Here is a 24,473-nt window from a genome sequence, read left to right as displayed (position 1 = left end):
TTTTTTAGTTATGTATGTTCAATTAACCAACAGTTTGCACACTAGAAATGTAAAAAAAAAATACTCTGCTGATTCAATTTTCACAATTTTTTTTTATTCCATGAAAAATGTAACTTCGAAATGTAGCAAATATTTAAAAATGTACACATATCACTGTAGAAGCCCGCAAAAGCATTACAGTGAAATGACAAGTTGTGCAACTTATCCAGTACTTGGAGAAAAAAAAATAGGCCCTTCAATCTACAGCCTCCAACTCAATATTCCCTACAATCCAACATTCCCAATGGTGTTCATAGTGTGTTACACAGGTATATGTGTCTCAGTGCCAGATTTCTTTGGTTAGTTTGTCACTGATGTCTGGCCCTGTGGAATACTTGCACGATGAATGCTGTTTCAGGGAGCACCTGTTTTACTTGAATATCCCAGTCTTTCTCGACAATTGAATTGGTTACTTAAAGCTCCTGGGAGTTCAGCAAAGGCAATCAGCTAGTTATGTGCTCAGCATAATTTCTAAATTCCTTTTAACAGTATCATCTTGCAGTGTGTATTAACAAGTGCCAAGAGCCTCTGGAGGTACAACATGCCAGTAAGCACAAACCCTGTCCTTCATAATGTCACCAAGTGAAAAGTATATCAATGTGTTAACATCACTCGACTGCAAAACCACAGAACTTACCGAGACAACAACATTTACAACAATTAAAATTTGAAAAAAAAAAAAAAAAAAAGAACAATGCAGACTTATAACAAATTAATTAACGCATATTTTCAATGACTGAAGAAAAATGTTTGAAAGCTAATCCACTGTTCATATTCACACCTTTGGTGTATGCCATAAAAATCATTAAGTGATACCAATATACTATAAAATAGTATAATTACAATGCAAAATAGTCTGAAAAAGTAAATTGCTGCAAGACATCAGTTCACTTTTCACTTTAAATAATGAAACTGTAATGTTGAGCATTTTGGCAAAGGAGAGAAACTTCTTAACACGAAAACTATTGTTAAATGCTATCAGTTTTTAGTACCAGCACGGGAATGGAATACCTTGAAATATGACGCTTTAGGCAGAACTCAAAACAGCCAGTAACCTAATACCCGTTTTTTCAGCCTTTGGTTGTATTTTTTCAAATGGAAAAAAAAAACAATACCAGATTGTACATCAATAAAATGACAGTTAAACCTGTCATTATAGCTCCCAATACAGTATCAGTCCAAAGTATGAAGATACAATCAGGAAGCGTTTTCTCTCAATAAGCATCAAAACAATTAGAAGACATTTTATAAATTGAAAAAAGTTTTTTTGCCACTTTTCCAAGTTGAAACTATTTTATATTGAACATGAAGCAAAGCTGGATCTTTTAATTTGTGATTTAGAAAACTGCCTATGCAAAGTTATACTGAGAGAAATACTAAAGAATGAAATTTAACACTAAACACATTAAGTCCATCTGCAGAGAGCAAGAAAAAGACAATACAGCACATCTCAAACTGTACATTGTGAAATATCCCCAAGCACATCCTGAATAAAACCTGATGAGATGTTATTGCAAGCTAAAAATTCTCAATTTCTTTTCCGTACAACCAACCGATATTCCACACATAACTGACATATTTTGTGTTTCAGCAGATGAACTGCTCCCCCCCCCCACTTCACAACTGTTGAGCCTCAATGTATTTTTTCCTTTTAGTAGTCCTTCGCAGGAGATAAATTAATGCACATGGCAAGTTTTTCCTTTATTTTCACTTTTTTTTTTAATTGTGCTCCTGTAAATAATGATATACCATTCTCTTTTTCTAGACTGAGCAGCAAAATTGAGAATATTTGATTAGCTGGTTATTATCCAAATGAATGCAACATCCATCAAATTATTAGAGGAATTCTTTGCTCGGAGCAGAATTCAATTACATCTTTGCAAAGCCATTGATGATAAGATCATGTTCCATAAATTGCTACAGTAAGATGCGCAAACATGGATGCAAGGCACTGCAGATATTAAAATTTATAGCACAGTGCTGAAACCAATGTATCTGTAATTGGTAATTGTTGCATGGAATATCGGTGGGTTGAGATGTGGAACATTGGTAATATTCATAATCGTGTGCAGTAGTTGGGCAGACCAGTAAGTATACTAATGGGAAAATGAGTGAGATCTCGATCATTATAAATAAGTTATTGTTCTACTCTACATGTACTTCTGTGTAAGACACAATCTATTTCTGGAGACTTTCATCTTTCATAGCCATGAAATGTGACAGACTGCAACATTAGAACAAGGACGAAAACTTACATCATGGATACCTCTGGTTGAGGAACAACGACTGCTATTAGAAACAATCCCTTCAAAATATGCTAAGAATTTACTTGCAGGTCGGGAAAAAAAAAACAGAAGAGAAAAATGACAGAGGACACATAAGCTAGCTCAATCCGTTTGTAAAGCTTACTATCCTCCCTGCTAACATTTAAAGTTTAATGTGTAGATAAATATGAAGTGCTCTCCTATTAGTTATGCTGGCGATGATGTCACAATATCTTTCATGTGTATCAAAGTCTGTCATTATTTATATCAGTCTCAGACAGTAAGATCACTTGTTACTCTGGAGATGCGGTAGAAAAACGGGCTGCAAGAAATACTTTACAACAGACCACTGAATTAAAATGTACAAACTTCCTTTATGATTGTAAAAAGTTTTTTTTTCCGACATATTTCATCCTAAAGGAGCCCTACTGTTAGAGATGTTGTCTATTTTGCTATACGTCCACAACCATCTTTTTATGTACATCCATGCCTCCTACAATCTGAAAGGAACAAAGAGAAACATGTAAATCAGAATGTTGAAAATATATATATATATATATATATATATATATATATATATATATATATATATATATATATATATTTATTCTGCCCAAAATACTAATTACATGTTTCGTGGCAGTTGTAATTATATGAACAAACACTAGTTAGTTTCTCTTGCTATCTTTTAATTTTCGAAACATTATGTATAGTATATACCATGAAAAAAAAAATTAACAGCCCACTACAAAATTCTGTTTTCAACTTACTGCAGAGAATTCATCAAAGGAAATTTTGCCATCTCCATCCTGATCAGCTAAGATAATAGTTTTGTCCACTATCTGCTGTAACTGTGTGTCTTTTAGGTTGTTGCCCACCATCATTTTTAACACTTGGAACAATTCTCCATTTGAAATAAAACCATCTTTGTCCATATCATAGATTTTAAATGCAACTGAAATAATAACAAAATTATAATAAATGCAAGCTGAAAAAAGAAAGATAATTTTGTTATAATAAAAAGAAGTTAAAAAGACACCAGTACTGACCATATAGTTATTCTGAGTAATTTAAAAAAAAAAAAAATATCTCCAGGCACAAGAAACACCCACACAAACTGGGAACAGGGATATTCAATACCAGAAGTGAGCAAAAATAATCTGATGGATGATACTACACAGCTCAAATGCTTTATTTATATTCATCTTTGATAGTGCTGATGACCTTTTCCTCAGAATGTTTTGTTAACATCATAGCATTCATCTACACTTTCCCTGTCTTCATGAGGAATTTAGCTTTTTGTACTACATGAAGGCCCCAAGACTACTACACCATAACATGATTAGCCTTGGAAATATTCAAAGATCAAAAGCAATTGAATTACTTACACTTAAGTTTAGATTCTTTGTCCCCTTTTACGCTAAATTGTGAAACACCTTGGATGAATTCTGAAATATACAAAATTAAACAAAATTTAGCACCTTTCAAGAAAAGAAATAAACCAATCTAAATGGAGCTTTCTCTGAAACGAATATATTTACTTAAAGCAATAAATCAGACATTTCCTTATACATCAACCCATTGCCCCATCCATATTTTATTGCTTCCAGTGTTTCAGGGATATCCCTCCCACGCTAGGGATGGTATAAGCACTCCAAAGGATTCTAATTAAGTGTAGAAGCATACATTGGATGCCACTTTTAATCAGTCTCTCCTGCTTCTTTCTATGATCAGTCTCTCTTTCCATTTATACAGAAAGTAACACTTTTCATCTTCACTTAATTTTAGGGGTTGTAATACTTTCAGATTACTTGCCATGTTTTTTCTTTTTGTGTATTTCTAAGAAAGGGTATTTTATACAACTTTGAATTTAAGCAGCATGCTTCAGTTTTGCTTCTTTCATTTTGGGTTTCAGTGTTTTTATAACATTTCTCTACAAATCAGTAAATCTAACCCCATGCTATGTCATATTTAAACCCTACCCAGACAAGAAGATTTCATCCGCCAAAGTTGATGAAAAACTCAAACAGCTTGCCATAAAAATCACAGACAAAGGGAACTCTTTTGAGTATTTCATGCACAATTGATTTGTTTGTCTCACATTGTTTCACAGAAAATTCTTCAAAATCAGTCTCATTTATACTCATAATGTCTGAACATTGTGTTCAAGGTATTGTCATGAAATGAATATCTAAAGCATGGAAATATTGCTCCTCATGCTCCACTGGGATTCCTCGGATATCATCCAGGTTATCTACACTTGTCTCTAATTGACCCATATTGATTATTTGCAAGTGTGCAGAATTAAATAAAGCATAAAATATATACACCCAGCATTGAAAATAACAAGGTTGGAATCCACACCTTTTTGATCGACATCTGTAATAAGATGAGGCCAATAAAAGCCTAGGCTACTGTTAATCAGTCTCGGAAGTATATCTTGAACAACACCTGTAGCAATGGCCCCCGAGTACAACAGAATATTACACTGGATTGTTGACTTAATTTTCTGGAACATTTCATCTGGGATTATAGGCACATATGTAAAACAGAGCATGAAAGTGCAGCTACCTTCATATTGATTTACAGCAAATGCTTGAATGATGATTTCCTTTCATTGATTATCACTCTCCAAGCTTTCCTATCATTCCTTTTAAGCATCAGACCACTGCCAAAGCCCATGAACAACTTACTAGTTGACTAATGAAAATGTTTTGCGCAATACAAAAACCTAACCTAGGCGGATGGATGGTGGGTTGTGCGTGTATTGAATTAAAGAAATAAAATATCTTTTATAATACCCAGCTGTTCCTGATGTAGTCATAAATCACATTTCTATTGATTTCATAGATCATCATTCATAAACAGTGAGTGTAAGCATTCACACTGATACACAGACCCATGGCAACATTTGTGGTATTTCTGACTGAGAAATGTATACATTTCACTCCAAAACACAGTGGCAATACCAAAATGCCCGTTTAGACAAATAATGTTATTCTAAATCACAACAATGCCATGTTTTTTATGCTGTACAGTACTGGAAATAAATAATACATGGAAGTATCCATGGGGAAAATGAGAATATCATTATATCTAGGAAATATTGCACCTGCTCCATTTCATTGTATATACCTTACTTCTACCTTTTCTACAGTTAGAAAAATTACCCCATTATACATACATAATATGTAGCCACGGCTTACTTAATATTTACATCATTGTGGAATCTTGGCATCTTACTCACCTTTGAAGTCAACTTCCCCATTTCCGTCTTCATCAAATATATCTATGACTCTCTGTACAAGTGGGTTTTGTTGAAGCTCTGGTAAGGACATAAATTCATCAACGCTTAAAGAACCAGAGTTGTCCAAGTCCAGTTTTTTAAAACGCTTCCCAAGCCTTTTGATTTCATCTGCATCAACTGTAGAAGACAAACAAATGATAATGAAAGCAAGTAGCAGTACTAGTGTATATTTAATATGGTAAATAGGGTACTGAAACAACACATGTGCATCATCTGACATATTTTTTAAGGTTTACTTTGCATGGCCATAATAATTTATTACATAAAAGAAAAAAACCTGATAAATAGTATGCAACGTGAAATAAATTATTTAAATTCTTAGTTGATAATCTTTGTTATTCTATTTAGACAATAAAAGCAATGTAACACTTAAAATGCAATACCATGAGAGCCTACGGAAATCTCAACATGCAATGTCAAGGAGTGCAAAAAAAAAAAAAAAACAATTTGGACATAATATGTCTATTTGGCCTTCTCACTAAATGTGATTGACATTTAAATAGCTCAAATAGAACATTACTCATTAAGTGCTGTGATTTGCCAATACAGTAGTCATAAAGGAGGAATTCAGAAGTAACAATTAGGATCTCACTTTATATCTTTAAAACCCAATCAAATTGTATAAAAAAGTTTCAGAAGCATACAGAGTCTCCATAAATCAGTTAGTGTCATGATGAACACTGTATAGTATACCAAATAATGTAAATTTTTCTTAAAATAAAAATTAGTGATAGATAATGATTCTTAAATATCATTATAAAACTGTTTTTAAGTTTTAAAAAAATGACAGTGAATGTGTGTAAGAAAAATTGTAACTTTGAGCAATTTTCAATGACTTGACACTTCAATCAATTTGTGAACACTGGTCGTTTTTAACAATACAACATACATAAGGGCAGGAGTTAGTGTAACTGTAGGAGTACAAGTTGTACAACTGTGAACAGTTACCACATTCAGGGTATTGACAAAAACATCACTTGTCCATTTATAACATCTACAAAACTGTAGAAATAAACCTGGAACAAAGTACATATTAATACACATATACATTTTTTAGATGACTCGGTGTGTGATTAAGTTATCAAAGATCCAGTAACTCTATGTAAGCGTAAATAATGATAGATGGGATCTAAAGCTGCCTGTTATAACATTTTTCTTTCCTATTTCAACCACAGTGTTTGTAACAAACTGACTGAACTTCCTGGTATGTTCCTGCAGAAGATCCTCTGGGGAGCATACATCTGTATACATAATCAATACTGAATTCAATGTCCAATAAATACAGACACTTTCTTCTTACAAAATGTACAGAAACCAAACAATCTTGTAATAAAGGACATAAATGAAAAACTTTCAAAATGTCATCCACAAAACATACATCAACTAAAAATGACAGCATGTCAATATACATAAAATATCTTTCATGAGGTAATTGGTTTAAGGTTTAATTTGGTTACCAGATTCTGTGTAACAATTGCCATATCAACCTATTTGAATCAAATCCTCTAAATGCCTGATAGCATTTACACATAATTACGAAACCCACATAATCTAAATCACCTTGATATCCAAGAAAAAAATAGCATAAAGTAGGTACTAAGGGCAAGATGATTATCAACAGCAACAATGCTTTGGGCATATTCTTATATTAAATATGTTCATAATTAAGAAAATATATAATATAACACCTATGTTCGCGTGATTTCACAAGTAAGTGAAAAATCATATGCAGATACCTGTAACTAATGGAAACGCAATATTTTCTCTTAGTGGGGGGGGGGGGGGGGGGGCACTGGTGCTTGCATAACTTTGCAAGTATAAAATCATAAACGTCCCTGCACTACACAATACTATGGGATCTAAAGATATGTTTAAGCAGTTGGCTTGCTCCAATTCCCTTTCAATTATGGTGTGCCCTGTACCTGCCAAAGTTTAGGAACCATGAGGTGTAAAGGGCATGGCACCTCAGGGAAGCCTGCTCTCAGGTGTCTTACATAGAAACTACCTGACGCCAAAGATAATCATTTTTAAAATAAAAACAAAAAGGGAAAAAATATAAAATAAACTGCAAGCATCGTAAGTATGACTGCTTTTAAAAGTTTTGATATAAAAATTAATATTATTATTATTATTATTATTATTATTATTATTATTATTATTATTATGATGATGATGATGATGATGTTATACATCATCATCATAATAATAATAATGATAATAATAATGATGATAAACACAACCAAAAAAACAATCAATAATTTAATTTACTCCAGAGTCTTAAAATTCTCTCTCTTGTGAAATAATATGACACAAACAGAGAAAACAAGATGTTCTTTTCATTGTAGTCTCACAGAGTATCACCCGCATACAGACTTGTATGCAAAGATTAAGTTGGATTTTCAGGCAATGACATAAAAAAGGAAGAAAATGACTTTTTTCATGAATAAAACAGCCAACAAAGAGTAAAGTGACAAATGAACATGCATAGAACTGAAATCAAGCCAACTACTAAAATTTTGGTCTCTGGTGTCACAGAAATATCTGTTCCAAAATAAAATAACATAATATAGACTACAGTATACAAATCAGTTGTCAATTAACTGACTCATGGATTGAAACTCACAGCTGATTTTGCATATGTCTATGTTTGGGACAGGAATCCTGTAGATAGCTTAATGTCATCAAAATGATGATTCTCCAAAAATCAATAAAAGGACCCTGGAACATAGTGTATATGCCAGAGCAACACATACCAGCAACAGCCTCAGCCTTGATTGAATTACATGAGCAAAAGAAATGCTACACACAAAAGGCCATGAAAACAAATGTCTCTTATGTGCTGGTATGAATATCATGTTAATTGTTTGTAGATTTTGCTCTGGAGTAAGTACCAGGATATGTGCCTTGCAACTGGCATTTGGCAAGTCGTAGCTCATTTAAGAGTGCTTATTCACTTCATCCAGAAACAGGTTTCCTGCTCCTGGCAGTAATAAATAAGTTGATTTATTGTCAACTTGGGAGGCTATTGGTTTGTTAAAGTCGCAAGGTAAATGTACATCTGTGGCTACAATTACCAGTCATGCATGTACAGTATAGTCATCAATATCTATCTATCTATCTATCTATCTATCTATATATATATATATATATATATATATATATATATATATATATATATATACACACACACACACACCTACACAAGTGGGTGGATATCCTGAATCATATTTTTTGAGGGGTATTTTTTAATAAAGAGACAAACATATCATCAGCCTGTGGTACAACTTAGTCTCAAATACCACTAGGATAAGAGGGCAGGGTTACATACAAGAAAGTGACAACATCAATTTCCAACAGGAAGTTTGGACCATAACACATCGCACAACCACGATGCCATCCAATCAGATAGAGATATTATGCAACTGAAGCAGGTGGGGTTCGCCAATTATTTCTTAACCATAGAAGAGGTTGGAGAGAAAGAAACACGATCCAACCACTTGGCTCTGAAGAGGCAATAGAGCACCATCGACAAACATACATACAGACATTAAGGAATGAAACAATCAATTAAAGCCTTGGAAAAGATCAGAAATTTAAAAGTTGTGTTAAGTACAAGAGTTCAGAACTTGATATATGAGGATGGACAATTCTTTTAAATTAACTCCAAAACATGCACGAATAAGTTATTATATAACTTCTTATATATAAAGTCATTATATCACAAAACCCTGCGACAACTGTGATGACTATACTCTTCTGACATGTTTGTATTTTCCAACACTGAAATAAAACGCCATTTGTGCTATATTTTTGAAATTATAAAAAGTTCATTTTTTTTTAATGTTATTCATCTCACATGATCAAATTGCAGAGGGAACTGCCAAAATATACCAGACAGTGTCAAATCCCAATACTTTGGAGATAATTCACAAATCAACACAATAAGAAAGTAATTTGCACGCACTTTGCTGAAAAAAAAAAAATTCACGATAAAAACAACAATTTAAAATATCAAATCACTGCAAATTTGTCCAACTTCTCACACACTACATAAACAAGCCAAGAGTCACACTTCTAGGTAAAAAGAAACCAGATACTGACACAACTGTTTAGAAGACAGAGCTGAAAACAGTAGAAAACAATAACAATACTTACAAAGGGGGGTATCACCTGTGCTTACTTACAGAAAAATAAACAGAAGTTCATCAGAAGTCTGCAGTAGCCATGTTAGTTGAAAATTTATCAACTTTTCAATAATATAATGTGAGATATGCCCTCTCTTGAATTAATTTATGTTACAATTCTCTTTAAATGCTGCTGACATCAGATAATGCATTTTACTGGGTTACTGGGGGAGGGGGGGGGCTGTCATTTCAGATACATTTCTGGGCAAGACTTCTGAATGTGTGATGGATACTATTAATGGCATTTTGCTGATCATCTCAGCTGTTCAATATCACCAAACAAATTAAACAAAACATTTTTTTGATAAGTAATATCCTTTACGTTTAACCTGGACTGTGTTTGGAACACATTCACAAATCATGGCTGCTACCTACATGACTTCAACTTGTGCTATACTAGTATACACATTTATCTGTGCATGTGCCAGTGGAACATGCATTATGTCAGAATAATGATCAAACTGCTCTTGGAGTGAGTGCATTATGTCAGCATAACAAAAACACGAAAGGTAACGAATTCAGAGGGATAAGTACAGAGGGTTATCTTAAGTAGATCGCCCAAGGGGAAGTAATCGTTAACAACGCACCTCTTAACAATAAGGCCACTATTAGTGTATTCAACTGATAGCATTAACAGTTTGTTGATTCAACTGATTATGTTAACAAAAAAGCAAATATAGCACTATAAAGGCCAAATTCTACTTCTTTTGAAATGTTTACAATATGATTTTAATAAAAGTTAAATTGGTTTGGAGTTACATGTAAGGTGATGTTGACTTAGAAATTGAAGCAAGATTTATTCCAAATGTACCTACACTCCTACTGAAAGCAAGTTGTTTTTATGCTATCAAAGCATTATTCAACACCAAACAAAATCATGTAAGGACTAGATGTCCAAGGCCCAATTCCCATAGACACATCAGTCTATGTGGATCGACCCAACTCTATTGGAATTCTCACTGAATGCAATCAGTTTAACAAATTAGCATGCCCCCCCCCCCCCGACATTAAATAGTACAGAAAAGACGGTGATTATACAAGTACTTTGGGAACAAGGTGAGGTGTACTATATCATTCAATTTGCACTCAGCAAGAGTCTCTGCTGAGTTGAGTCGATCCATGTAGACAGATCAATGGAATGGGGTGAAAGATAAACATGGATTTTTGTTCAGTGTCATAATATATTTCACCATCATGAGAGTGCACTGTTACCTTAAAACGATACCATTTAGTACAATAAAAGAGATAACCAAGATTATGCCAATAAAGGAAATAAAAAATTATGACAGTCTCACTGGAGTAACTTTATACAATTTTTGGCTGCTTCTTTTACTTAATTAAATTTAAAACCATTCTGTTGACTCAAGGGCTATCAGGTTTCATCTTATCCAATGAGTCGCACCGTGCATGATTCAATTTTTTTCTCATGACATTTGATATAACTAATTATTTCAGATAAAACTCTACAGAGGAGGATGATACCAGGAAAAGATGCTGATCAGCACAGCCCTTTGCTCTTCAACGACATCTGTATCTCTCAAAAGCAACTCAATCTCTGAACCACATGCAATAATTATCTTCAGATTTCGTTTCAGTTCATTCAACAATTGGCCGACAAATCATGTCAATTGTGTGTTTCTTCCAATAGTCTAAAAATATCCGTCATTTATCTACTTCCATACTTAAGCAAGAAATACATTTCATTTTCAGCGTCTTTCACACATTTTCAAATTCTTTGTTCAGGTGGCACCAATTTTGGTTTTCAATATTTGCCCCTTTGGGTTTCTTAATTGTGTGCCCCTATTCTTGTTAAATTTTGCACAATACATATGATAAATTATTACATATTGTATCTATGTTTTAATACTAACTTGTACACTACTTAAACATCCATGACAATATCACACCCAAAAAGTACTCTACAAAAAAATTGTAAATATTACATAGTGATATGCCACAAGCCTATACTATCCATGCTACTGCTGCCTGATGAAGTCTTTCCTGTGCCAGATAATGAAACTAATGGATTCATGATAAAAATCAATAAGTTTGCAGGTTTGTCAGTGTGAAGTAGAATATGCAAGATACTTACATGTGGAGCACAGCTCCAAAGGAAGGGAGGTTTCGTTTCCCTGAAATACATGAAAGCAATAATTAATTACATTTCACAAGAAAGATAATGCCTTTTTTAAAATGTCATTGTGCTCATGTTTACAAAACAAACCCTTAAGTATATTTGGAGGTAATAATGCTCAATGTATAGACAGCTAATTCAACATGAACCCTTGCATGTTGTTACTAAAATAATAAATATAAAGAACAAATTACCTTCTGAGCATCGCTAAACTACAATTTTGGTATTTAAAAACAATATTTACTAGTGGGAGGGTATCATTGATAATTCTTTTCTATTTTTTTGTGGGAAAGCAACATAATCTAGCAATTACCAGTGACTTCAAATGCATACAAGATTTGCATTGAGTACACAAAGCATAACCTTAGTTAATGCAAATCCCAATATATCTACATGACAATATAGTATTGACAAAACGTAATGGGTTGCTCTTACACTTCTCAATTCTAATGTGCCTGGGCAAATCTATATCCATGATATACTAGACCAGGTCATTGTTGTGAAATTATTGCACCAATTAACAAGCATTAAGTATTTGATGAACATTTTATATTTTATAACAGTTTAAACATTGGTCAATTCTAGTCAGAGAAATACATCTCCTGAATAGCCTCATTCCCTGCTGAAGATGCTCTGTTAATCATCGAAATATTGGAGGTAAACTATTTCAATATTAAGCTGTTGATTGAAGAAAAAATTATTGGTTTATTCTAATAATTCTTGGTTCATTCTAAGCTTTACACACTATTTCAATAGATGAGTTGTTCCGAAGGTGATCAATGTAATAGATATCTAGATTAAAGCCATAATATACAATCAAAATGAATACTGTATTTATGCATTGTTTTTTTTCATTTGGTTTGCCATGGCTATTGATGAAATTTACTTATCACATTTTCAAAGTTTATTGAGACCTTTACTGTGAAATAAGATATCAGGAGTAAAATTGACAAACCACAATTCTCCAATTCTTTCAAGAATTCAGATAATATTATGTATAGTGTATTAAATCTCATGTACATAATGTATCACACTTAAACACCTAATGTCAAATACAATTTTCCTTTCAAACCTGATAACAATGAGGTATTGATTTCTTTGACCCCCTGATCACATGTACAAATATGTGATTTTTTTCTGTATAAATAAGCATGAAGTCATGAGAAAATTATTTATTTGACCATCTATCATGTAGATAAACCCAAGATGAAGAGTGACTTTTTTTGGTTTGGTTACAGACATTTACAAATAGAGCATCACACATCTTTAAGTCTCATATATTAACTATAAAATTTTTACTATATGTGCATCTGTCTGACTACAAATATTACATTTAAGATAAAGGGGAGCACTGACTAGCACTTTCTTTATTCACCTGCTCATGTTATTTTAACTTAGATATAAGTCATTTCATAACTGTGTCTTTTTACCCAATGCATCTTTTTAATATGTCTGGCACAAATATGGTTAATTTAGAAGAGGTAACAGAAAACACCTGATTTCATACAATTAATCATGGCACTAAATTTGTTCAATGGTTTAACACTTAGCTGTGCAGTTTAGTTGATATGATAGCCCACGTACAAATTCACACATTATACTACCTGGGTTAGTCCAACTCTGCCAGGGATTCTTGCTTAAGTGCAATCAATGGAATAAGCTTAATTGTCTAACATGCCTCTCCGAGCAGCTAGGGGGTAATTAACTATCGTGTGCTAATTACGCTGATTTCACTGATTGCATTTTAGCGAGAATCTCCTGCAGAATTGGACTAGCCCAGCTAATACAGTGTGGGAATCTGAATGCACCAATAGTACTTCTAAAGAGTCAATTTAGTTTTTAAAAAAAAATTCAGTCCAAGGCCAATCGTGACTTGTTGTAAAACCCATATGAGATTAGTGAGTTTAGAGGCTGACACAGTGAAAGTTGGGCATGATTACAAAATGATTGAGAACCAGGTACATTCAAGCATCTGCTTCCTGGAGGTAAGACTAAACATCTTTTGTCAAAATGGATCCGAATGTGACTTTGGTTGGCACAGCAGTAAATCTACACAACATGGTATTAAGGTGGAGTCCTTAAAAGCCGTTACTACTCAATTACTGTATATCAATATTGCCTGACCATTTTCTGTTCTTACATCTGTCACATTTATAAATCATGATCATTTATTCCTTGGCGTTTATGTTTGTGAATACAATTCAATTTCAAAACTGGATCAATTTATGACATTGGCAACAGGGCTGAATATGAAATTAATAAAGCTTAAACAAAATACATTATACAAATTCCAGCTAAGAACACTACATTGTAATTTGTATCTATGGAAATAGCCTACGGAATCCATCTTTATTATATCATACAAATTCCATTCAGCTTTATGTTAAGAGGGCTAGAACGGAGTCATATATAAATTTTATTTATCCATTACAACGCCTTTCTTAAATATATCTTACTATTTCACGTGCACTACCCATCACATCTTTCAAACGAATACCTACAACTGAGGATCTGATCAAACACTGATCGACTAGTTCATGACAGTTACTGCTGACTACAGTTCGAGTAGCCTCAAGTCATATTAAAATAAGAAACCTTTGGTTCCATTCAGGGTTGGGAAAATCTGATATGGTTTAGAAATGAAAATACGGATCTTCATTATTGCGCTTATCACGTGTTTGAATCTTAACTTACCATAATTTGCCTTCCTTTTCTCGGAGTTGTTTTGCGATCTGACCTATTCTCCAAGATCCGGGTAACTTAGCCCTGGCTCTGTATATTGGTTTTCTGACTTCCGGTGCTGGATGCAACGCAACTTCCTCTTTAGACCGGTGCAATGGCGGCTGGTGTGAGTATTGTGGACATCTGAAAGAAATCCCATATAATCGTTCACATCGTACTTGTCATGGCTTCAAAAATCTCAAGTTTTGTGACCCTTGCTATCAGAATGATGTCAAGTGAAAATTTCTCTTAATCTTTGCTTTGCAGACTCTGTATACATACCCCGAAAACTTTCGGGCACAAAAGATCCTTATTGCAGCCAAGTACAGTGGTACACAAGTCACCGTGGCAAATGATTTCAAGTTAGGGGAGAGTAACAAAAATGAAGCATTTCTGAAGAAATTCCCATTAGGCAAAGTAAGTATCTTTTATCTTGTCAGTGTGTGGGTGTGACAATAGTTATAATTTTAACCCTCAGGTACGATAATGTAACATGTAATTGCAAGTCAATTATAACCAATGTTCTGGGGTGGAGTGGGTAGAAATGTATCACTATAAACAATGTGTTAGTACTAGTATTCACCTCTTGTCATATGTGCTAATGCATGAACGTACTCGTAAAGTATTTATAGGTGTATATAAAGTGGCGTTAAGCAAGTGAATCAGCTTAGTTTTGGAGGGTCTCTCATCATTTGCTTACCTCTCACCTCCAATAGTTGCATGAAAGGTAATGAACTGAAAAATTGTAAAAGGATGACCAGCTTGAACATCCATCGTGATGCAGGAGCTGTCAAATCTTCATCTCAAATCCCATCTCATATCTTACACTTCTGTAAAGCCAACCAGTTTTCCCAATCAACAGAGCCATGAGTTAGGTAAGATTCATCTTTTACCTGTTAGGCCACCATCATTTTAAAGTTTATGGGGCTGTTATCTTTTACGTGGTAGAACAGCAGTACAAAGCAGAAATCAAGCATATATAAGAGTGCTTACATATGAATTATCGTGTTATTACTACCACTGTCTTTTGCAAATCATGAAGTTTTCAGTTTGTAATACATGTCTTTATGACAAAGTCAAGTGAGACAATTTGTTTATAGTTCCAAAGCAAAAGTCTGCTTAGAGCAATTGACAGCCAAGCATATTTCAGCAGATTTACCAAAATCACACAATGGAAAGAGCTTGTGTGTCTGTTAGAACCCCCATTTCCTCCCTGCAAACCAAGGTAGAACATAATTTATGAAATGACCTATAAAGAAATTAGTGGGTGTGTCTGGTGAGGTACTAGTGATTCAGGCTATTTTGTTCTGAATGTTACACCACCAACAGGTCTCATTTGACATTGTTTGATAACGGGTAGATGTTCAACATTGATAAAGAAAAAAGATAATTGTTTCCCCTGTCTCAGTATTTCAGCATTTTTAAGATAATTATGATTTTGTCAACTGTTTTTGGGCATGGAATATCTCAATGATAAAAGGAAAAAGTTATTGTCTGTACTGACTGCTCATTGTTTGACTGTAGTCATAATTTAATTCCTTGTAGAAAGAGGTATATGTTGATATTTTTATATTGAACGTGCATTGTACAACAGTTACATACTCAAGCAGTTATAGCATTATAAAAAATGTATACACTATTTTTTTCATTTTTATTTATTTATTTTTTTTTTGGTGACAGAATTGATTGCTTTTCATAAGTTATTGTTAAGTTTTGAAGGGAATAGAGATATAAGATTATTTTTGACATGCACACGTCACATTTCTGTCGTAGTGCTTATTCAGCAGAGCATGAAGTACTAGAATAATAGTGTGATTGTTTGGAAGATTATTTAAGTAAACCATGTGATAAAATGACCATCTCTGTTTGGTTTTATAATTGGGTATTTGGAATTTGTTAAATGTTTAAGATGGTCATGATGAAGCTAGTGACTTTCCTCCTTTCAAAGATGCAGTTGTACGGTACATTGCAGCTGCATAACAAGTGGAGGTAAAATAATGAGATTTGTAAAGAGTTGTTTTCTTTCTGTGAGAGCAAAAACCTTACTGTAATCACACAAATTATGATCATCATCATCATGGTAATTGTGTAAAATAGAATAAAAAAGTTTTTTGCACTAAATGAGAATCTCTGTGATGTGGGTTAAATCTTATAGCAATAATGCTGAAACTATGCACATGGGAATGTCTTTTGGGAAAGCTAATGTCTCTCCAAATCCCACAAATACTCTAGTCTGCTATATTTTAAACCAAGCCCCCAGACTAGGCTATATATATATATATATATATATATATATATATATATATATATATATATATATATATATAATCAGATGATAAGGAATGTTGTTCTTTATAATAATAAATTTATATTGAAAAAAAAATTACTTAATTATGCTTTCCTTCTAGGTGCCTGCATATGAGGCAAAGAATGGCGATTGTGTGTTTGAAAGCAATGCTATTGCTTATTATGGTAAGCAGAATGTTGGTATTTTTTATCTCTTTAAAATTTTCACCTTTTCCTTAACACTTTGAAAGATGAATTAAAATTTAATTACTGCAGTTGTTTTATTACAGTAAATACTTTATTAGCTCTACTACAAGATGACAAAAATAGTTGGGTAAACTGTAGGATATGCTAGACTGATGTAAAGTGTCTACTTGTCATTGCTGCTTTCAGTTGCCAATGAAGCCTTGAGGGGAGCCAGTCCTTCTGATGCAGCCTTTGTACAGCAATGGATCAACTTTGCTGACAGTGAAATCCTCCCAGCTGCCTGCACATGGGTTTTCCCTTGCATGGGTTTAATGCAATACAACAAACAGGTACAATATGCCACAAGAATTATTTAAAAATTTTTCGTCAAACACCGATTTCATAAGATCAGTTGCATTGGCTAAATTAAAAGTGTAAACAAAAACGCACACTGGTATGATTTGATAGTAAGCATGCCATTCCTGAATATCACAAATTTACGAGAAAAAAAATCTATTCAATTTAATATACATGTAAAACAAGCCTGTTACATATTTCACAAGCAAGTGATGTTTCGTGTCTCTTTTCCCTCTTAGTTAAGGAAAATTTAAATTATCATTATGTTATCCTCCTTTGTAAAGGCATGTGTGCACTCTATTGCATCTGTGTAAGACCAGGAGGTACATAAACACAACATGCTCCACCTGTGCAGGGCTGTTGTACCTGTGACGGACTAAATCATGTCTGACAAACTACTTAAACAATGTATCTATGATTTAGTAGTTGAAGTTTTGGTGCCTGATGTTTCATCACTGTGGGGTCTGAGTAATGCTATTTATTGTACCACCAGCGTTAGCGCTGGCGGTACACATGGTTTCGGTCCCGTCCGGATCGTTCCGCCGGCTCCGCCGGACGGCTACCGTTACCGCTTCTCCTCCTAGGGGCCCCCGTAACCATCTCATGGATTTAGGTCACCTATAATCTCAACTCGTTCCACGTAAAATTTGGGCTTTGTCGGTATTGGGGTCTGGGTGTGGCACTCATTACAATGCACCCTTGTCTAAAAATTGCAAAATTAAATGCTAATTATCTACCCTACGGAAGGAGTTATGGGAAAAATTTCTATAGACGGCTTTCCAAAAGTCATATGTGTAGATTTCAAATATACCCTTGGATTTGACCTTTGACCTTTACTTCAAGGTCAAATGGGCCAAAATTTTCAAAAAAATGAAATTTTTTACGAAAAAATTTTTTTTTGCCCTGTTATTCAGACACTACACAGACTTAACCAATGATATTATTGGAAAGTGTTACCCTTCAGGTCATCTTTCATCTCCATGAATTTGGGGTCAATCGGTGCATTTTCACGGGAGTAGCAGCCATAAGATACCGAAACTGAAAACTGTCTCTAATTCGGGAAGCATTAATGCTAGAGACCCATTCTTTTTTGCATTTTGTAGAGCATGTAAAGCCCAACACTGGAGGTGGTCTCGCTTTTTTTGTATTCCATACGGTTTTCGAGTTACGCTGTATCAAAAAGTACATATTGGTGGTAAAAGCAAAATGTGCAGTACGGTAATGGATAATAAATTTTGAACTCTGGAAAAATAAAACATAAGGCTTGGCAAAGCAGACAACTTGTGTTCAAAAATGACATTATTTCATCAAATTTGAACTTCTGAAACTTCAGAGCACCTCCTATTTCAAGAATTTTGACCAAAATGACATTTTCTTTATTTTAATTAATTTTTTCTGTACGAAACTTAAGGCACATTATGGTAACTCCAAAATTATAACATTTAGTCCCTTATATCTCCAAAACTGGCAGAGATAGGTCCATAGTTACTATTGAAGTTGAATAGGAAGTCATATACTGGCAATCTTACTGTGACCTTGAAATTGACCTTTGACCTACTTTTCACCATGAACTGAACTTTGCAAATTTTGCTTCCCTTTTATCTCCAAAACTGGCAGAGATAGGTCCGTAGTTACTATTGAACTTGAATAGGAAGTCATATACTGGCAATCAAAATGTGATCTTAAAATTGACCTTTGACCTACTTTTCACCATGAACTGAACTTTGCAAATTTTGCTTCCCTTTTATCTCCAAAACTGGCAGAGATAGGTCCGTAGTTACTATTGAACTTGAATAGGAAGTCATATACTGGCAATCTATATGTGACCTTAAAATTGACCTTTGACCTACTTTTCACCATGAATTGAACTTTGCAAATTTTGCTTTCCTTTTATCTCCAAAACTGGCAGAGATAGGTCCGTAGTTACTATTGAACTTGAATAGGAAGTCATATACTGGCAATCTAAATGTGACCTTAAAATTGACCTTTGACCTACTTTTCACCATGAACTGAACTTTGCAAATTTTGCTTTTCTTTTATCTCCAAAACTGGCAGAGATAGGTCCGTAGTTACTATTGAACTTGAATAGAAAGTCATATACTGGCAATCTAAATGTGATCTTGAAATTGACCTTTGACCTACTTTTCACCATGAATTGAACTTTGCAAATTTTGCTTTCCTTTTATCTCCAAAACTGGCAGAGATAGGTCCGTAGTTACTATTGAACTTGAATAGGAAGTCATATACTGGCAATCTATATGTGACCTTAAAATTGACCTTTGACCTACTTTTCACCATGAATTGAACTTTGCAAATTTTGCTTTCCTTTTATCTCCAAAACTGGCAGAGATAGGTCCGTAGTTACTATTGAACTTGAATAGGAAGTCATATACTGGCAATCTATATGTGACCTTAAAATTGACCTTTGACCTACTTTTCACCATGAACTGAACTTTGCAAATTTTGCTTCCCTTTTATCTCCAAAACTGGCAGAGATAGGGCCATAGTTACTATTGAACTTGAATAGGAAGTAATATACTGGCAATCTAAATGTGGCCTTAAAATTGACCTTTGACCTACTTTACACCATGAACTGAATTTTGCAAATTTTGCTTTTCTTTTATCTCCAAAACTGGCAGAGATAGGTCCGTAGTTACTATTGAACTTGAATAGGAAGTAATATACTGGCAATCTAAATGTGACCTTAAAATTGACCTTTGACCTACTTTTCACCATGAACTGAACTTTGCAAATTTTGCTTCCCTTTTATCTCCAAAACTGGCAGAGATAGGTCCATAGTTACTCTTGAACTTGAATAGGAAGTCATATACTGGCAATTTACTGTGACCTTGAAATTGACCCTTGACCTATCTTACGAAGAACTTAAATTTGATTGTACCATATATATTTTTTGCAAAAGTTTAAAAATTCTTGTTGATTGCATTTTTACAGCTTGTCAAGCACAAAACTGGTGGCTGTGTCCCTTATTTTGTGTATGTGGGGGTCTATATGAATGCGCTTGCTCCAGCTGGTGGTACAATATTCGGAGGCGGTATCGCCTCTCTGATCCTCTAGTTCTCATAATGGTTTGTGTAACCAATTTTGATTGATCACTTTATTATTCAGAACACCGAGAGAGCCAAGGAAGATATCAAGAAGGCGCTGGGTGTTCTCAACACTGTTCTAAGAACCAGGACGTTCCTTGTGGGAGAGAGGGTCTCTCTGGCAGATATAGTTGTTGCTTGCGATTTGCTTATGCTGTACAAGATGGTAAGTAATGGTAGGTAACAGTTGTAACAAAACTGAACATGAAGCTAAATAAGATATAAAAATTACTTGGGTCTTGCTAAAAAGAATATACCAAATAATAATTATGATAACAAAACTTTCCTTTAACACTTCATTGATCTAGTTTGAAAAGCTGATTTGCTTTTAGAAACCAAACACAAAAAAGGCCTAATATTGACACATTTGCCTTCATGTTAAATAATCCCCATACAAGACCTGGGGTTGCATTAGCTGTATCCCCATCTACAGTCTTAAATTACATGAGACAGACTCAACTCAAACTTCTATAATTCTATAATTTAAAATGCCATTCATATGCTTCTAGCACATACACTTACGTAATGGTCTGTAAACCTTTGGATAGAAATGAAGATTTATCTTTTCCTGAGAACATTATCTGAAAACCATAAATGCTTCTATTTTATTGTAGAAGTTAACTTACACAATTGCAGGTTCTTGATCCAGCTTTCCGCCAACCATACCAGAATACAAATCGTTGGTTTACCACTCTAGTTAACCAGCCAGAATTTAAAGCAGTTCTCGGTTCTGTTGTATTGTGTGAGAAAATGGCACAGTTTGATGGTAAGAAAATTTGTCTTTGGCTCTGTTCTCACAACTTTTAGATCGATCTATCACCGTGGGGAGTCTCACTAGATTACTGTCAGATAATCCGCCTTAAGTGTCCGTCCCCGCCTACAACAAGCTATAAGGGGTAATTAACTTTCGTGTCCGCCCGGCTGACAGCTATTTAGCGTGAACCCCCAGGGAGTTAGGTCGATCCAATGTAGGTCGATCTAATCTATGAGAATGGGGTGTTACATTTTGAAGAGTTGTTTTTGCAATTTCAAAAAAAAAAAAAAAAAAAAAAAAAAAAAAAAAACGTTGAGAGCATTTGTAGGTTTTACAGAACCATTTAAAAAAGTTAAAAAACAAAAGTATTTGTGGGCCAGTATTATTATTTTTATCTGTTTGGCATTTCTGTTTCCAGCTAAAAAGTTTGCAGAACTCTCTGGAGGAGGCAAAGATAAAGGAGGTAAAAAAGAAAAGAAGGAGCAGCAGCCCAAGCAACAACCGAAGGTACAGCTTACAGTGATAATGAGATCTTGGTGTTTAATAACTTGAAAACTTGAAAATCCTCCTTTGATAAGGCATGATTGCATATTGTTGCAACTGTGTAAGACCAGGAGGTATAGCAACTGATGCCTCCACCTGTGCAGTGTTATAATACCTGTGACAGACTAAATCATATCATACATTGATGCCATATTACTATATTTATTATTATTATTTTACAATTTTGTATCATCTTAAAAATTGATGATTTGAGAATGTTGTTTAATGGTTTGTCTGTCAGATAGTATGTTAGCTGAAAACTTATATTGTTACGTGATAATAGACCTGTTACATTAATTTTCAGAGTATTCTTCCGAATTAAGAAAATCTGTGATAAAAACCAGGATATTGTAAGTGAAATTTTCTCTTTATAAGGCTAGGAAAACACCTTTGCAAATAATGTGTGTATTTTAGGTTCATGACTTTTGATATCTTTTGGTAGAAAGAGAAACCACCAGCAAAGGAGAAAGATGAGGAGGAAGAACCAGCTCCAAAAGAACGTAAAGATCCTTTTGCTGACCTGCCTAAAGGGTGAGATTCTTTTGTATTTTCAAGACAGAAATAAAATACTTGCTACCATAGAAACTGTCTGAAAAATGCTTGTGTTCATTACACTGGCCATTTGAAATTCTAATTCTTATATATAACAAAACTCAAGTCCTAAAATGACCAACATGTCATTAAGCAAATGTTGAGGAAGTTGGATTGTCCCTGAATATATATAAAATACTTGCAAGTTAAAGCATGTTTGCTCTCCTAAAAATGGCCTTCCCTTTAGCATTTAACTGTATTTATAAGGATGGATTACAGATCATCCAAAATAAGAAAAGGGGTTATCATTTTGAGGTTATGAGTTTGAATGTAACATAAAAATGTGTTAAAACATAAATGATAATCCACTGAAAAGTCTTTCTTTTATATTCCAGAACTTTTGACATTGAAGAATTCAAGAGAGTGTATTCCAACAATGACACAGCTACTGTAGCTCTTCCATATTTCTGGAAGAATTTCGACAAGGAGGCATTTTCCATTTGGCACTGTGAATACAATTATCCACAAGACCTAAAGCTAACCTTTATGAGCATAAATTTAATAAGAGGTGAGTGACAGATTAACTGAAATGGATTAAGTTGGTTAACTTTAGTGACTTTTGTGTTAGTTGGACAGTTTTAATTCCAAATTTAGCAAAATAAATGAATAAAGCGAGTTCATACTCTCTCGGCAAAACCAGGTGTTTTTTTGCAAAAACAGTCTTTAAATTATTTTTACTGTCCTCTAATTTTTTTTTATTATTATTTTTTTTTTATGATTTGCAGATCAACACTTCAAAAAATGTTATTGCTTTTTAGAAACTTCTAAAATATCCTAAAAATGAGGTGGTTTTTCATTTTAACAGTTAAGATATCTATTTAACCTTTTTTGACTTTGAAAATTGGTGGTTTTCAGGCTTTTTCCAGCGTCTAGATCGCTTGAGGAAGCACGGTTTTGCCAGTGTGATTCTGTTTGGTGAATCTAACAATAGTACCATCTCTGGGGTTTGGGTTTGGAGAGGACAAGGCCTAGCTTTTGACGTAAGATTACTTTTTATGGCATAAACTTTTCTTACTGCCTCTATAGAGCAGGAGTACCTGGTACTTGCTCTACTCCCAACCTCCGATATAGTTACACTTATGCCCCAGTGCAGGTATTACTAGCACTTGGTGGCCACAAACACCCTTTGTGTCACATTCAAGTTCCCTTTAAGCTGCTCGATTTTGATGTCAACCTGGGCTGAAATGTGATGTTCATGTGTATAATCTTGTGTTTATCAAAGGAATTAAGGATAAGGCTGTAGCTACTGTTGAAAAAAAAAATTGGAAGGTAAAGTTGTAGTCTGAATTTTCACAAATTTTTTTTTTTTTTTTTGCTTGTTTTAGTTCTTAACACTGCTTGTATTTCATTAAAAAAATCTTTGTTACAGTTGAGCCCAGACCTCCAGGTTGACTATGACTCTTATAGTTGGAAGAAGCTTGATCCAGACAGCGAAGAGACCAAGAAAATGGTCAAGGAATATTTCGAATGTGAAGGGGAGTTCGGTGGCAAGAAAGTTTGTGATTACAAGATCTTTAAGTAAATTATCTGACACTGTGAACTGTGACTGGAAGATAATGATGTGACACACTTTTTTGCATAAGAAGGCATGAACGGTTGATTTGTTATGTACCAACTGAAGAAAAACTTGGTGTCTGTGTGTTGGAGAAGTAAGATGTGCATAAGAAATGAAATATGCAAATAAATTATGAAGGCAAGCTTTGTGCTTGAGACATCTGCATTACTTATTTGTGAATTTCCTCGTACAGCAAGTGATTAAAGGGTTAAAGGACAAAGTGGTGCAGAATATTCTATGAATCCCATTCTGAGTGGGTTTACCTGCAGGTCATAGTGGTAAATTTTATCTTCTAATATTTTGCAAATCGAGGCCATTTCTATGGCAAGTTCTATCAAGGGCCTTTTGAGTTCGATCTCGCAATTTCCACTGTTTGCTGAATCTTGTCATAACCACCGTACAAAAAATAATTTTAAAAATATGTAAATAAAATCAAATAAAAAGTCAT

The 24,473-nt window shown here is 34.1% G+C and overlaps 2 protein-coding genes across 2 annotated transcripts; one reads left to right on the top strand and one right to left on the bottom strand.

Moving 5' to 3' along the window:
• Positions 1-72: 72 nt before the first annotated feature.
• LOC106163012 (calcineurin subunit B type 1) lies at positions 73-14,739 on the bottom strand. The gene is made up of 6 exons (XM_013540477.2): positions 14,623-14,739; positions 11,887-11,926; positions 5,551-5,727; positions 3,692-3,751; positions 3,074-3,258; positions 73-2,803 (listed from the first exon to the last, which is right to left on the bottom strand). Exons 1-6 carry the CDS (start codon positions 14,623-14,625, stop codon positions 2,756-2,758), a joined length of 513 nt encoding a protein of 170 aa, XP_013395931.1. The 5' UTR covers positions 14,626-14,739; the 3' UTR covers positions 73-2,755.
• LOC106163011 (elongation factor 1-gamma-like) lies at positions 14,640-24,190 on the top strand. The gene is made up of 11 exons (XM_087005138.1): positions 14,640-14,776; positions 14,917-15,066; positions 17,058-17,121; positions 17,329-17,471; positions 20,605-20,748; positions 21,219-21,348; positions 21,755-21,843; positions 22,322-22,410; positions 22,806-22,978; positions 23,326-23,450; positions 23,840-24,190. The coding sequence occupies exons 1-11, from the start codon at positions 14,765-14,767 to the stop codon at positions 23,990-23,992; spliced, it is 1,272 nt and encodes a 423-aa protein (XP_086861264.1). The 5' UTR covers positions 14,640-14,764; the 3' UTR covers positions 23,993-24,190.
• The last annotated feature ends 283 nt before the right edge of the window (positions 24,191-24,473 follow it).

The sequence above is a fragment of the Lingula anatina genome, chromosome 2 (genome assembly GCF_051362555.1).
Source record: "Lingula anatina isolate TDL-2025a chromosome 2, LinAna3.0, whole genome shotgun sequence".
Taxonomy (NCBI): domain Eukaryota; kingdom Metazoa; phylum Brachiopoda; class Lingulata; order Lingulida; family Lingulidae; genus Lingula; species Lingula anatina.
This window is presented reverse-complemented; position numbering and strand designations above follow the sequence as displayed.